Source organism: Carya illinoinensis, chromosome 6, assembly GCF_018687715.1.
Source record: "Carya illinoinensis cultivar Pawnee chromosome 6, C.illinoinensisPawnee_v1, whole genome shotgun sequence".
Lineage (NCBI taxonomy): Eukaryota > Viridiplantae > Streptophyta > Magnoliopsida > Fagales > Juglandaceae > Carya > Carya illinoinensis.
Genome location: NC_056757.1, coordinates 29,149,253 through 29,165,631, shown reverse-complemented (window position 1 = coordinate 29,165,631; position 16,379 = coordinate 29,149,253). Strand labels below are relative to the sequence as shown.

General features: G+C 29.9%; 1 protein-coding gene across 1 annotated transcript; it reads right to left on the bottom strand.

The window, feature by feature from the left end:
- Window positions 1-464: 464 nt before the first annotated feature.
- LOC122312478 (protein STRICTOSIDINE SYNTHASE-LIKE 10-like) lies at window positions 465-4,518 on the bottom strand. The gene is made up of 3 exons (XM_043127098.1): window positions 4,061-4,518; window positions 2,728-2,997; window positions 465-1,097 (listed from the first exon to the last, which is right to left on the bottom strand). Exons 1-3 carry the CDS (start codon window positions 4,390-4,392, stop codon window positions 584-586), a joined length of 1,116 nt encoding a protein of 371 aa, XP_042983032.1. The 5' UTR covers window positions 4,393-4,518; the 3' UTR covers window positions 465-583.
- Window positions 4,519-16,379: the final 11,861 nt, after the last annotated feature.

Genomic DNA, 16,379 nt, shown 5'->3' with positions numbered 1-16,379 from the left:
TCATAGGAACATTAATGAACCTACGTAATTTCCTTGGAGCAGTTGCATGTGCAACCAGGGCTAGCTACTTAGGGTAGGGCAGGTTTGGGGTTAAAAGAATCATCGTTTTAAATTTAAAATTTTCATTTCCGCATTACATATTTTTTAAATTTTTATATAAAATATAATAAATAATTATATTTTTCAAATTCTAATATAATTTTTTCAAATTTTAAAATAATAATATTACAAAAAATAATATTTTAAACTTTCATTTCAAACTCAAAATTTTTTTTCATCTTTATTGAATCGTTTTTATGGATGTTTCCTACTGCGTATATGCCAATATGGGATCAACATATTTTTTCACAAAAAAGGAAAAAAGAAAAAAAGTACGTTGCCTTGTTTTTTCCTCGAGACAGTACATGCATGCAGCAGATTGGAATAATACAGATGTAAATCGAAAATATCAGAAACAAAAGTACTACAAGAATAAGATCAGTACAATTTATAAATTATTATACATTAATTACACTTCCAATGTATTTATTTCAGACTATATATATATATAAGCTTATAATTGCGTACCGTTAATATTAATTAATTAGAGTCTGATAAAGCCAAGATAAGGTTTCACTACAGATCCCATCCACAATATCCCTTTATGCTCTTCAACTTCACTAACGGATTCAAGTGCCTTTCCACCCTTTCCATCCAAAAGATGAACAAGCTTTCCCTCTTCATCCATTTCTGCAGCCACTGGATCTTTTGCCCACAATGATGATGAGGTCTTAACTGAAACTGTGTAACCCATGAATCCTTCTATATCTCTCCCACTATTCAATCCCACCCAGAATTTTCCCCTGCTGTTCCTCTTGATGTTGTCTGGGCATCTCTCCAGCTGAGAAAATACTTGTGAGGTATGATTCTTGAGCCAAAACCTTAGGATTCTGTATGTGCCAGTCTCTGCCAGTAGAAGAAAGGAATTGTCTTTGCTTAGAGCCACACCATTTGGAAATGCTAATCCTTTAAGCAAGACTGTCACTTTCTTGGTTCGTGGGTCGTACTTCATCAGTCTCCCTGTTCTGTCTCCGTTTAGCATTATCTGCAACCATACCCTACGAGACATGGGGAGAACAGATCAAACGGATCCCCGGTTTGGATGGGCAACACAAATGAGATGTATTTCATATGTATCGTACAATAGTTTTCTATCCAAACATATTATATTTCATTTTTAAATTTTAAAAACATAACCTTAAATAAACAGTAAAAATCTAACATTAACAACGTATGAATAGTGCGTGAACGGTACATAAATAGTATAATATGACATAAATAGTACATAAATAGTAGACAATTCTGCTATCCTTATTAAACAGTGGGACTCACACATTTCTCAAATTTTAAAAATTAAAAATTATCTCATTTCATCTCACTATCCAAAAATTAAAAACATCCAACAACAGCGCTGTAATACATATGATTTTCAACTGAAATATCTCAAAGAACAATAGAAATTCAATTAACCTTTGAATAGAATTATACCCTATATAAAAAAAATTATAATATAGCATGATCTTTAATTTACTACTACTCTCTCCATCAAATGGGAATAATCTTGCTTGTCCGGTAATTGCTTGACTTATTATTTTTATTTTTATTTATTTTGCAAGGCGAATTTCTTTTTAAAATAATTTGTACAAGTTTTAATAGATAAGTTCTACGTACACTCTTTGTTAAAAAGTGAACCACATCATAAAAAATAAAAAATAAAAAATAAAATTCTCTCTTATTAGGACTCACATTTTTACAAAAAGTTCGATACTTCATGATACTAATTATATATAGGAAAATACTTAGTGGCTCTTGCTGGGCCCACTGTTGGCTAATTTTTTTTTCTTAATTAAGAAAAAATTATTTAATATTATTATAAATTTTTTATACTTTTTTTTAAATATTAAAAAATAATTTAAAAAAATTTTAAGCCTAACAGTGACTTTTAACGGTGGTTGTAACATCGCCCTTATATGTAACGTCGCTCTTTTTAAAAACATGGTTTGGAAAATTTCGAACCCCTGACCATGGAGTATGGACCCAATACTCCCTGAGTGGTGCCATTCATGAGAAGCACATTGGCCAGGATAAATAGTTAATTATTACGCATGCAGGCCAGTTGCCCAAAAGGGCCCAAAAGAAAAGGAAAGAGACACCAGTGACCACGTCCACGTCCTAATTAAAGGCAAAAGAAAAGAGTCGGGTTACTGTACTGTCAGGTCTTACCTTGGGTGTGTTACTGTGTCGGTCAGTTTTTTTTTGTTTTATGTCTTTTTATTTATTTCTTTTCATATTTTTTTAATATATTTAAATATATTTAAAAAATAAAAAAATACATTAAAGTTACTATTTTAATTACTAAATAAATAAAAAATTTTGTTGAGCAATATACTTGAGCAGTACCACTCAAGCGACACACAAGTTTTATCTAGAGGAAAATGATACAATCGCTACTAAATATGTCCATAAAATATATCTATTTATATTTTTTTATTTTTTATAATAGTTAAGAAATTGACTATTAGTTATAAATTTTTATATGTATTTTTTAATAATTAAAGATGTTTAAAAAATGATTAAATAAAAAAAAATTATTTATACTAATATGCATGCAAATTTGATAGTCACCCTAATATTAATCTTTAAATAAATAGAACAAAAACAAGGTAACTAATTAATTAATTTACGTACCTTCTTTGGAATAAAACGCTGCTGTCTGTAAAATAAACCAAACCAGCTTTGTTGTCGATGTCGAGGGCATTTGTGAATGTAAAGGGGACTCCATCGGCAGAAGTGGCAAGTGGTTCGGCGGCGCCGCCTTGGGGTCCTACCATGAGGAGGCCAAAGTAGGCATCCGCAATATAAAGGTCACAAGTTGCAGTGCTGAATTTGAGGCCTAGGGGTCTCCCACATATTGGTTCATTGTTGGGGTTGGCTGAGCCATCACATACCTGCCGATTCCTGCATGCAAATCATATACAAATTATTTATAACTAATTAGGGTTCAATTGAAATTTGCTTGGGTATCAAAGTATTTTCATATATTTTTTAAATTTTTTTATAATTTCATTTTTAAATATTATTTAAATATAAAACATGCGTTTTTCAATTATCTAATCATTATATGAACTCTAATACTCATTTTGTAATATGACTTTTAAACTATATATGATAAAAAAATGTATAAATTATTTAGGCTCCATGTTGAGGTGAGTTGAATTGAGATGAAAGTTTAAAGTTGAATAAAATATTATTAGAATATTATTTTTTAATATTATTATTTTAAGATTTGAGAAAATTGAATTATTTATTATATTTTGTGTTAAAATTTGATAAAATTGTAATAATTAAATGAGATGAGTTGAGATAAATTGAGATGAATTTGAGAATTAAACTGGTGAAACTTATATTTCAGATGAGGAGAATAATAGGTTTGAATTTTGATATATAGTTTAGAAGTCACATGGAAAAATAGGTGGTCGATTATCAAACAAAATCTCGTTAAGATATTGAAAATTAAGATTGTTGTGCCCTAGCTACAAGTACTTACCTTCTGTCATATTTGCCGTTAGCCTTGAATGAATGGTACTGCTGTTGTTTGATAAAAAACACTTACACAGTCGAAGGATGAACGTCGTCGTGTCATTTTTTATAGTTTGTAAAAAAAAAAAAAAATGTATTTTTCCTGTTAATTAATGTATAATTTTGATGATTGAAGTCATTAATTTTCTAATTAACGACGTTTCTTGCCAACGGAAATGCATGTCGTTTTGGGAGTACTACTAGTACTAGCACATAAGTATGCTTGGCCTAGAACCTCTCCCTCTCTATAAATATATATATATATATGGAAACATGCGTGTATATATATATATATATATATATGAAGGCTTGATGTCCTTTATAATTTCCTTCAATTTAATGTTAGAAAACATATATATATAATGCATGATCGAACTCGAAAATATATATGATCAGTAGTACTGTTAATCAATCAAGTGATCTTAAGCTAGCTTAAGCTTGCCTCTTTGCAGAGCTGATGGCAAACTCAGTCCACCCGAACTGGGCTCCTTGCCACTTGAAGACTCTACCATCCGAGACCCCGACATAAGGTCCTCTTCCCTGGCAATCAAATGCAATGCTTTCAGGGCCAACAACCCCACTAGGGAGATGAACTTGGTTGTAGTTTTCGTGGGGGTGATGATGATGATGACGACGACCCATTTTCGTCGAAGAAATACTAGGGAATTCATGAGACAGGATAATATTCATGAATCTGCAGGGAGCTATGGAGTTTAGGAGGAGGAGGAGGAACAATAGGGAAGAAGAGGCCGGGAAAAGTACCACAGACTTCATGATGACAGATCTAAAACAAAACCAAGATCGAGGTTCAAAATAGACGAGTTCTACTTTATGGCTGGGGTGAGCAATCGGAGGGGGGAATATTATTAATAGTGGTGACCAATTTAGCTATCTGGCAAGCTTAGGTCGTGGGAAACAGTAGTACCACTACTTGTTTACTACGTCCCAACTACTTTGTCATTATTCTGAAGGTAATAATATCTGTGTGTTGTATTTATGGCGATTACAGTAGCTCAAGAGCAAGTTGATTTGTATAGTCTGTACCTTATAAATTTCAGGAGGAACACAGAATATATGAATGATAGTAGCTAGTCGGCAATCTCTCTCTCTCTCTCTCTCAGAGAAAAGCCAGGAGGACTTTACCAACATAATTACTTTCAGATAAGAGCAACCGGCCAGCTACCTAGAGCTAGCTGCATGCAGCATGAGTATTTTTATTCAATAAGCGATTTCTACATGTCAGTGAAATATATTATAATATAATAAAAATTATAATAAAATTTACATTTAAATCAAATTAATTTAGACTGAAATACAAAAATTTCTTTTTTTTTAAAAGATTTAAGTCTTTTGTAATGTATAAAAATTTCAGATTAATTAATACTGTAAAATTTATTTGAACTTACAACAATCTACCTGATCGTAATATAATTCAAATTATTTCTATATAAGTGATTGAGCTCAAAATTTGAACCAAAATAACACTTTTCTATTATTTAAAAAATCTCTCAAAAATATATACAAACTTCTTTTTATCTTTTTGTAAAAAACTTTTCTATATTATACACAAAATAAATAAGTCGGTCAACTTTTAAAAACGACCACACATTTTAACCAGTTTATGGCACTTGCAATGTTTTATGCATCTTTATCTTTTAAATTATATTTTTTAAAGATTGATTTTAAAGATGAAGAAAAATTCCTATATTAAATTATATATTTTTTGACTAAATAATAATAAAATATTATTTTTTTCTCCTAAAATCTAGATAGTCTAATAAATTTAAGTCAAATTTAATATCCAAGTCTAATGAATTCAATCTACCATATATATATTGTGACGCCCCCAAATTCTGTTTGGGATTGGACGGACATTTGAAGCGTCGAGACATGCAACACAAGGTTACCTGCCCCCGTTCATGACATATAAGATGCAATGTTCCTAACATGCATCTAACATTATGCAATATTCGCAGCGGATAATTTTTTTTCTTTAGCAATACTATGCACCAAATTGAAAATATCCCAAATACTTAAAACATACTTCATACATAAAGACCCATTGAGTAGATCACAACACTAGTCCAAAATGGTTATGATCCAAAAAATACTAAAGATGCAACTCCATTGTACAAGTAGTAATTTACGTTAACTACTATATTAATATTGACGTCGCACCGTCGCTTAGTCAACTGTGTCTAGTTGATCAGCTCCTGATTTTCCTTCAGGTCCTGTAACAAGATCTACCATTCGGGGGGAATGGTAGTTGGGACTACCAAAGTGAGATTTGATTACAAATCTCAGTAAGTTAACAAAAAAAAACTTTCACACAAACTAATGATGCATGCATGACAGTAAAAGCATCAATGCATAATCAAATTCATAAGTAATTAAAACATAACTTGGCATACAACATAGCATAATTGACATAACTTAAATTGAAACATGAACTGAACTTGACTTGACATGAACTTGATCTGAAACTTGACTTAACATGAAAAATACATACTCCACAGTTGTTGTGGCCCCATGTATTCTACGTGTAAATACATACTCCACAGTTGTTGTGGCCCCATGTATTCTACACAAACTTGACTTAACATGAAAAATACATACTCCACAGTTGTTGTGGCCCATGTATTCTACGGAAACTTATTCTTTAACTGCTTAAATACATACTCCACAGTTGTTGTGACCCCATGTATTCTACGTGTAAATACATATTCCACAGTTGTTGTGGCCCCATGTATTCTACACAAACTTGACTTAACATGAAAAATACATACTCCACAGTTGTTGTGGCCCCATGTATTCTACGTGTCACAATTGCTGTGTCTCACATAGTGTATGCGTCACAATTGCTGTGACCCCATACATAAGTAATCAATATGAAACGTGACTGGAATATGAAAAGACTGGAGCCCTGACGTAACATAACGTGATTTGAACATAACTTGAAATACATGACCAACTTGAGATAGAAACATTTCGTAACATGGCATAACATATAATAGACAACATATTTAACATGACATACTTGTAATGTACAGTAATACATGACAGAATATATTATGTAACAGATAAAAATTGATGACAGAATAAATTCTGTATAATAGATAATTACGTGATAACTTGGCATGACATAACATATATGATAACATACATACATACACTGTAGTTCCTTTACTTAGCACACATACACAGTAGACTGCTAGTAAGTTAAAAGCTAACTTACTTCGATCTCCGCGTTTCTTATAAAACTTCAAGTGCGATCACGAGGAACTGTAATTAGTGATTCTAAAAGTTAGAACTAAATCACTAATAATTTAAAATATGAAAAATACTAACTTAAAGAGTAAAATTTTCATTTTACTCTCTACATGTGGGAAAATGACCGTTTTACCCATAACTTAAGGATTTTGCATACTAACTCCAAAAGTTTTCAAAATTTACATTCCTCATGTAAATTTTGTCCTAAACTTAAATATCAACTCAGAAAAATTTAAAACAAAACACAACTATGAAGAACACATTATGGCCGAAACATCCATAGGCCATTTCCCTTGATTTTTGTTGCAATTCCTTCCAATTTCAAAACTCATGCTTAACCAAAATTTTGCAACAAACATCTTCCAATCCTAAGTTCAAAATCATACTTAAAACATCCATTTAGAAAAAGCTAATAATTAACACCAAACTTTTTTGTAAAAAGATTCAAGCACTTGAATCACAAGTTTTGACCTTAAATCAAAACATCTCCAAGAATTTCAAAAATCAGATCTTACTTCTAACATATTCATAATATCATCCTAACATCAACCATGCTTTAAATCATCAAACTAAAGTCACCAAAATCACAAAATAACATTTGGAGTTTTTGGTTTTACACTTAGTCCAAAAACAGAAACTTTTTCCTCAACTAGTTTTGATAAATCTCTTGATCTATGACTTATAAATATATGATCTTCAAACCAAACTAGTTTTGATCAACTAGTTTTGATAAATCTTTTGATAACCAAACTAGGTTATTGTAATAAAGAAACTTTTTCCTCAACTAGTTTTGATAAATCTTTTAATAAATCTCTTAATCTAAGACTTTAAATAACCCTCCGAGTCTAATGGCACAAACCATAATACATTTTGACACTTCTAACTATCTCCAATAATCAAAAACACACTTCTGATACCATAGTAAATAATAACACTAACTATGTAGTTAGACAAAAACCTATATGATTAATGGATTCGTGAAAACTTATGGGGTTTTCACGAGGTTCTTAAAGTTAATAGAAATTTCACAATTGAATTTCTAGCGAGCTGTTACATATATTCAGCAATATAGAAAAATTTATACATACTCTATGTGTAGTCTAATTTTATAAAAAAATAATAAAAATAATATTTGAAGAAGGAAAATGATATCTTCAAAAATAAATAATGATTATTCATAATTATTCAAAATTATAGATATAGATAAGCTAATATAGATAATTTTAAGAAAAATTTATTCAAATTTAAGAATGAAGATAAAAATAGGGAATCCATTACTAATACTCTTGTGATCTTTTTTTCAAATACAAGAGCTAATGGTCCAGCGATTGGTACATTTAAGCCGTTTTAAAAATTTAAAGTACACTTAAATTCTAAATTTTAAAATTTGAAGTACACTTAAATTATAAAACGGCGAAATAACAATTCAATACAAGCAGTCCAAAAATTAATATAATGTACATTTTAAACAAATCAAACGGCAACAAATATAAAAGTATCTGATGTTAATACAAAACTTCTTGCCGCTTTGAAAAGTACTTCTTCTGTGCAAACGTACATAAGTTGCCAAAAAAAAAATTACCAATTATGGCTTTAAAGCCCAAAAATTCAAAGAAAATAAACCTGAAGAAAACGTAAGGGAAAAATTTTCTGAAAAAAAAATTATTATTTTTCAAAAACTTGAACCTCACTAATTTATGGATTTAAAAATAAATCTCATTTCTCATAAAAAAACACCTCTTCAAAAAATCACTTTATTCAAAAAAAAAATATATATTATGGGGAGAGCACTTCGTTCGGGAGAAGCTCTAGAGGAAATATTATAATTTCGGAGAAAATGATAAATCGAGAAAAAGAAGAGAAAGTTGGTAGAAGAAAAATAATAAACTAATCTTTAGATTCGGTACAGTAACTCTTTAAGTTTGACGATGACCCAATAATTATTGTAATATTTATGTCAAATTTTTAAAATTTGATTAGACCATTACAGATAATTATTGTATAAATATTGATTATTTTAAACTTGTATATGGCAATTGCCAATACTCTTATTGATTAGTTTGTTTTAAAATGTATGCAAATGAGGGTTCGGAACCTCTTAAAAAGAGATCAGGATGTGCACAGAGAATTTTATAAAAAACTTAGTTAATTTTAATTGAATTTTATTATGTAAAAGTAAAGTTAAATATTAATTTGTATATAAATATTAATTTTTTATATTTAAAATTTAATTTAATATTATTTTTAATAAAATTTATTTTTCATCAATCACTTTAAATTAATATATATATTAATATACAGTTTTGCTTTTAACTAAACTTTTCCATTTTGATTTCTAATTCAGTGTAGCCTCGACCGAGCGTGCTCGTGGGGAGGAAATTAGCAGCTTGGGTGCAGACCCATCAAATTATCGTCAGACTACGTACTGTACGGTAGTCTGCAGATGATTAATTCTGACAACTGATCAACAGAAGGGGGGGTTCAATTTCTTTCTATCTATCCGGTTAACCATTCAGACGGAGTACGTAACTGTGCATGACGGGTCGCTATCAGCTTCTGTTGTCAATGCCATAAATGCGTGCATGCGTGTTTTGTTTTGGTGGTCCTGCGTTAATGATCTGTAATATTATGTGAGAAAGTAAACTGAATATTAGGACACCAAAATGAATTAAGGAAGAGCCAGCAGATCACATGCATTAATAATTGACTACCATTTTAGGGAAAGGAACACACTATACCGAAATCATCTACCGAAATTTTTTTTTTATATTTTATTTTTATTTAGTGATTAAGTAAATATTTTTAAATGAATATATAATTTTTTTTATTTTTAAAAAATATCTAAATAATTTTAAAAAATAGTGAAAGAAAAAAAAATTAAAAAAAAAATTTTGTAATGATCAATAAAAATCTTCTGTAAAAATTATCTGTGGACGTAGCAACGTCCCGAGGGAATTGCTCCAAAAACATACGCGCGCGCGCGCGAGAATAATTGACGTTCATGACTTTTGGGTGTATACCTGTCCATATCGCTCTCTGTATGCCAGTTATGGCAACTGCCCAGAATTCAGATTCCTATATTACTGTTTTTTATTTAAATACAATATAATTTATCTCTCAATTTTAAATATATTTTCATAAATAAACAATAATAAACAGAAAATTTTTGATATAAACAATATATGAATAGTATTTAAATAGTAAATAAACAATATAATCTAATATAAACAGTGTATAAAGTATAAACAATATGTAAATAATAAATAATTCGACTATTTTTATTAAATAGTGAAATCTATATATTTTTTAAATTTTAAAAATTAAAATTTATTTCATTTTATTTTATTATTTAAATATATATATTTTTTATAAATAAATTTATTTTATTTTAATTTAAAATTTTTTATTATTATTCAAAATATCTCACGTGATACCATCTATACGATATATACAAACGAGGTAAAAGATTGCATCACGTAGAGATCTGCATCGATCCATATTTCTTAGAGTTTTGTTACATACAAATATAGTCGCGCACTAATCTATGTATTAATACTGATTTATTTATATTTAAAATTTAAATTAATACTATTTTTAATAAAATTTATTTTTTGACCAATCACATCACATTAATACACAGATTAATACACAATTATACTTACAACTATATTTTTCCTATCTCTTAACTCCGAATTAAACAAAAGTCACCGTGAGCAGGTGGTGTATGAATTTTAGAGCTCAGCCACTGCCGATCGATGGAGCTGACCTGAAATGACAGTTTGATGTTCCCTACAGTGCATGCAGGCCAGTGGGTAGCTGATGGACCAATATCCAGCTAATTGCAGTCACTCTATGCGACGCCCACGTTGACTTTAATAAAACCATTCCCTTTCATAAATTATATATTTTTTAAATTTTAGACGAGAAGATTAAATACGTCGTTTTGGATAAATTTTAATTCTCGCATATGCCCCCTTCCCCTTCTCCTTCAACCCCGCTCTCTACCTGTTCATCTCGATCAACGTGAATTTTAAGATTATACTTAGATGATAAGTTAAGTTAAAATTAAAATTAAAAATTAAAAAAAATATTATTATTTTTTAAAAATTTAAAAAGATTTAATTATTTATTATATTTTATATTAAAATTTGATAAAATTATAATAATTAGATAAAATAAATTGAGATGAATTAAAAAACCAAATTGACCCTAAGTTCCAACTATCTCACTTCTCCTTTATTTATGTAATATTTCGATAAAAAGTGTGAATGATAATCATGGAAATTTTCACTTTTGCCAAGGATGCCAATGCTAAATCCTAAACCTGTTGAGGATCATCATCAACAGTGCCATTAAAGTTGAAACTCCCTCTCATTCTTAGCTTTCAGCCTTTCCACCTTAGTCCCTCTCTACACTAACCCTACAAGTGTATTCTCACGTGTTTGCCAAAGTTTGATTTTGATGGTCTTTCAAAATTTCATTTTTGAAATTTACAATTGCGTTTATGAAAAAAGAAACAATTATTTTCTTGTAAGTATTTGTCTTTATTTTTCAATTCATACACATATTTATAATGTGTTTAGATTTTTACTAGAAATTTACCGTTTATTCTTTCTAAAACTACAAAAAGAGAAATTATAGCAACTTCTTGTCAATTTTTGCAATCTTGTAAGCCTAATTTTTATACATTAAATTAGACGCCAAATTCTACAAGATGACACAGTGATAACTTATCTTCAGCTATCCACAAATGAAAATCTTGAATTTGTCTGCATGTTGACACTGAAATTGGAATTGGAAGAAAGTGTATAGGTTTACACATTGGTCGAGGTATTTGTAAACTGAAATTTGGAAAAAAGTTGTGAAGTGGGTTTGAGAGAATTGAAATTGGGTTTGCAAACCGGGAGAGATCTACAAATTACGTAATAAGCAAATTAGAATTGGAAGAAAGTGTTTGCTAACCAAATTGGGAGAAAGTTTGAATTTGGGAGAACTGGAATTTGGATTTTTCGCCGAAACCGCATCTAATCATGCTTCTTCTTCAAGCTTCTTGTTTTGATTTTGTTTTTAAATTTTTCATTAACACTAACGTGACACTTGCGTCAGACGATCGCGTGCATCTCCCACTCACGACTATTAGTAGTGGAGTTGTATCTTAATTAAAAACCCAATTCTATGGCTTTGTTTCTGGAAAGAGAAACTCCTCGTCCACTTTAGCAAAGTTACCCAACATTTTGAGTGTTTTTACTGAAAAAAATGATGAAGTAGTATTTTTTACCTCTCATTTTCACCGGTTTGATTTTGGTAAGGTCTATAGCATTTCAACAAACAACTATTGACACGCGCCCCACCACTCAACTCTCTAGCAACAAATCTACTAGAACGAAGTGAAACCGTCGCAAAAATCTTGGCTACACATGTTGTGCGGTTAAATCTACGGCATTCTATTGTCTACATGCATCGTACTAATAGATTTTGTACCTCAAAATCTTTTAAATATATCCCACCCCATCTCACAATTGTCACCGACGCGTGGTCTCCACGTGCCAGCATAGGTGCGCGTGAAGAAACTTGCCCACCGCTAGGGTTGTTGCAATGGAATATTGTTTATTGAAAACCTCATCCCATCCTCGTATATTTCATTTTACTTATCTGAACGATAGATTTGCTTGTTTAGCAAATAAAAAAGGGAAAAAAAAAAAAATAAGAGAAGCTGCAACTTGGCTAGCTGTGCATGCTTTGGTGCAACTTCATGTTGCTAGCTAGCTAGCTGTTCCCAAATATATATATATATATACTAGTGGTAACGAAACGTCCAAAATATGTTTGCCTAGTGGACGCAAGATATATATGCTAATTATATCTATACATGTGCGTTGCACGTATGCTTAGATAATAGAAATAAAGAAAATAAACATGAACTTTACATACAAGTCAACGTCCTATATAAATTTATAATTACAACAATGAGAAGTTTATAGGAATTTGAAAGTAAAGAAATAAACATAAAGTTTACATATAAGTCAACATCCTATTTAAAGATATAATTATAACAATGAGAAGTTTAACAAAAAGAGATTTATAGCATTTATGATGGAGATTAATTTATAGATTTGGTAGAGAGCAAATTGAGCTTATTCTGGCGTAGTTGTCCATTTTCATTCATTTCTGCACGCAAGTATATAATCTATTCATTTTCTGAAACTGCAATTGCAACGTTTACTAAATATGGTAGATGCTCCAGTAATAATGAAAAGATATAAAACATAATGCAATAAGTTTTTTTGAATAAATTTATAAACATATATTTTACCTCTCCTGTGTGTTCAAAGAGATCAACAGCTGTAGAATTTAGTATTTCTTTTGCCATTAGTCTAAAGACAACAATTTCTATGCATCCAGCATCGTCCTCTATTTTTAGATAGACTCGAAACTATAATTAATTAGAATATTTTTATTGTATAATTTTGATAATTACTATGTTATATTTATCATGTAAAAAATAATTATTTAAAATGATGAGATAAAATATTTACCCTGGTTGTCCGATGCTAATATCTTTGCAATTATAGCACAAAAATTTTTCATTATAATCATATCCAGTTACTTTATTACAATTTACACAAGACATGTAGCGGAAAGATTGATCTAAGTCTAGCAATAAAAATCTTCCTTTAATTGTGAATGTTAGTTTTTGCATTAAAAATAAACAAATAAATGTATAATATGAATGTAGCAATAAAGTAAATTTAAATAGAAAGAGATAATTTACTTTTAAAAAAGAAAATTATACCGCCATTGGTTATATGGAATCTATAATTTCAGTGATCTTAGAAATTTTTGTTATTGTTTGTATGGTATTGGTTGAAGTTGATCCTCTTAATGTATCTAAACCATTGGCAATGATTTCTTCTAGTAATACATCATTTTGTGTTGCCTTTAAAAGTTACATTAGACGTAAGTAATAAAAAAAGTGAAAATATATGCTAAGGCTATATGATATTATGTTATAATGAATGAAATAATAAATAATTAAGATTTTATAAAATTAATTATTGAAACAAATTCTTTTAAACAAATGATGTACCATATATGTAATGAGCTGCAGGTGCTAGAAGAGGATAGAAGAGTATCGATGATGAAAACACTTGTTAGTTTTGACGATAGAGAAAGACCTACATTATAAATATGTGTTAGCTAATATATAAATATATAATAAATAATTAAGAAGAATATCATTTTCAATGAGAAGTACCATTATAAGAACTAATTTTAATTCGTGTTCTAACAATTATTGGTTTTGTTACAATAATGTTCGAAATTTGTTGGCACTTATAATCAATTAATTGAGCCTACATTGTTAAATGCAAAAGCTTCAAGCTATACAAATTAAATGTATTGGTAATATCAAGTGATCTGTCAAGCTCGTGGCATTGGTTTGTCGAGTCTCTCTCGATTAAATGTATTTTTGTTCTTTACGATTGTGAGAGAAAATTTAAGGTTGGAAGGTGCGTGGGCGTTGGCAGGTGGGAATATAGATACATGGAGGAAAAATTAGAAGAGATGTCACATTCACCAAGGATAAATGTAGTTGAGAAAACAGCTCACAGCCACATCCTCGTCATGACACATATGTGCATATAATGTCTTTGACTTATCGCAAACCTTATCGTCAAAAGCAGTCCCATAATCTCCTGATTCCTCTGATCTCTCTGTCGGGAATTTAATTGATTCAGCCATTTTTTCCCTTGCTTTTCCATTTTTTTTCAGGAAATTTTACACAAAGTTGAAACATTGCAAATATGATAGAGGGACATCCGGCTTGACATAAAGTTGCCCCCAGCCACTAGAACTATGAGAGAGAGAGAGAGAGAGAGAGAGAGAGAGAGAGAGAGGCTGTCTTCTTCCTTCTTTCCTTTTTCTCAAAATGCAACAAAAGAACTTGATTAATGAACACCTGCATGCGGTAGTATAGTTTCCTTGTAGTAATAAGACTATTATAACAAGCTGGGCCATATAAATCAAAGCAATGGCAAAAGCTGGGCCATATTCCCTCATGGGTACTCGACCCACCATGTCGAGACCATGCATACACAAGTGGCTCAAGATCAGCTATTATTGATTGGGGTGGTTCGGCCAATCTTTAGGAGGCCAGGTCGATTGATGGCTCGTTGCCACCTTAGCAAGTGGGTCCCGTGAAGACGAAAGTGGTGCATGGACGTGGGTGCATGCATGGCTCTGTTTATCATTGAAGCGGTCGTCGGTCTGCCTGGCTAACCAGCGGCACAACCAGCAATTGTGTTGAGAGGGTCAATCTTTTTATTGTAAAATATATTTATATAAAAAGTAATGTTGGATATAATTTTAAAATATACAAGTTTTAAACATCCCATTTGAAAAAAAAATAAAGTTTATCATTAAAAAATAATTTTTTCGTGTATGTCATAGATTTATTTATTTTTTTCAAAAAAATGGGATGAGACTTACATATCCTAGATTTGTAAATATTATTTATCTTTTGTAAATTAAGAAGAGATTAAAAAATTATAAAAATATAACTACAAACTATTTTTTTTATAGATCATCGACCTTAAATGATCTTTCTTTTATTTTCACTTTAGATTTCATATTAAGAAACTCAATATTGTATAACAAAAAACTTTAAGATCCATGTTAATAAGTTTATTATTTCTCCTAAATTTAATTTTAATTTTAATTTTAGAGAAGCCATATCATTGAAATAGATAATATATAGAAATTAAATAAAAATTTGTGACCATAAAAAAAATTGGAGAGAGATATTTCTAGGTATATTAAAATTATAAAAATTATATAAAAATTATAAAATTTTTTGAATGGGCCATTTTCTATATTTGTATGATTATATATAAAATGTAGGGGAGTAATTTATGTTTTCACAAAGTCTTGGGGGTCATGAGGACAATGGGAATCCGCCACTGTGGCTAACTAACCACTTTTATTTTTTTTCTTTTTTTAATTAGGTAATAATATTTTGAAAATATTTAACAGAATTCTTATTATTTGAGATGAGATCAGTTGAGTTGAGATGATTTATGTAAATAAACGAGCCCTAATACTTTTACATCCGCTTCTCTATCTCTTGATTGATAGCAAACGACCATAAAAATGTATTATAGTAGAATTTATTGAAGAAAAATTTCATTTATAATTTAGTAAGGAGGATATATTATCCAAATTTTTTACGTTTTAGATTAAATAATTAATAATTAAAACTTAAATTTATATTAAAAATTAAATTTTATATGTCAATAATGACATAATGTGATTGATATTTTCTGATTATATTGATTTTTAAATAGAATTACTTTAAAAATAAAATTAAAAAACAGGTCCATACGTCAAGTGTTTGGGGCAATAAATATACTAGAAAACATAGTAGTTGTCCAGCCAGGAGGCCTTATTCCAGGCCCAATAAAGGAAGGAGGGCATTTTAGTCAAACGAGAAGGTG

What these genes read in the sequence shown, in the direction of transcription:
- LOC122312478 (XM_043127098.1), bottom strand. Translation starts at nt 4,392, where the DNA reads ATGAAGTCTGTGGTACTTTTCCCGGCCTCTTCTTCCCTATTGTTCCTC. An exon ending in GCCATCAGCTCTGCAAAGAG is followed by an intron (nt 2,998 to 4,060) that starts GCAAGCTTAAGC and finishes ATTTGCATGCAG; the next exon opens with GAATCGGCAGGTATGTGATG. An exon ending in AGCGTTTTATTCCAAAGAAG is followed by an intron (nt 1,098 to 2,727) that starts GTACGTAAATTA and finishes CATGTCTCGTAG; the next exon opens with GGTATGGTTGCAGATAATGC.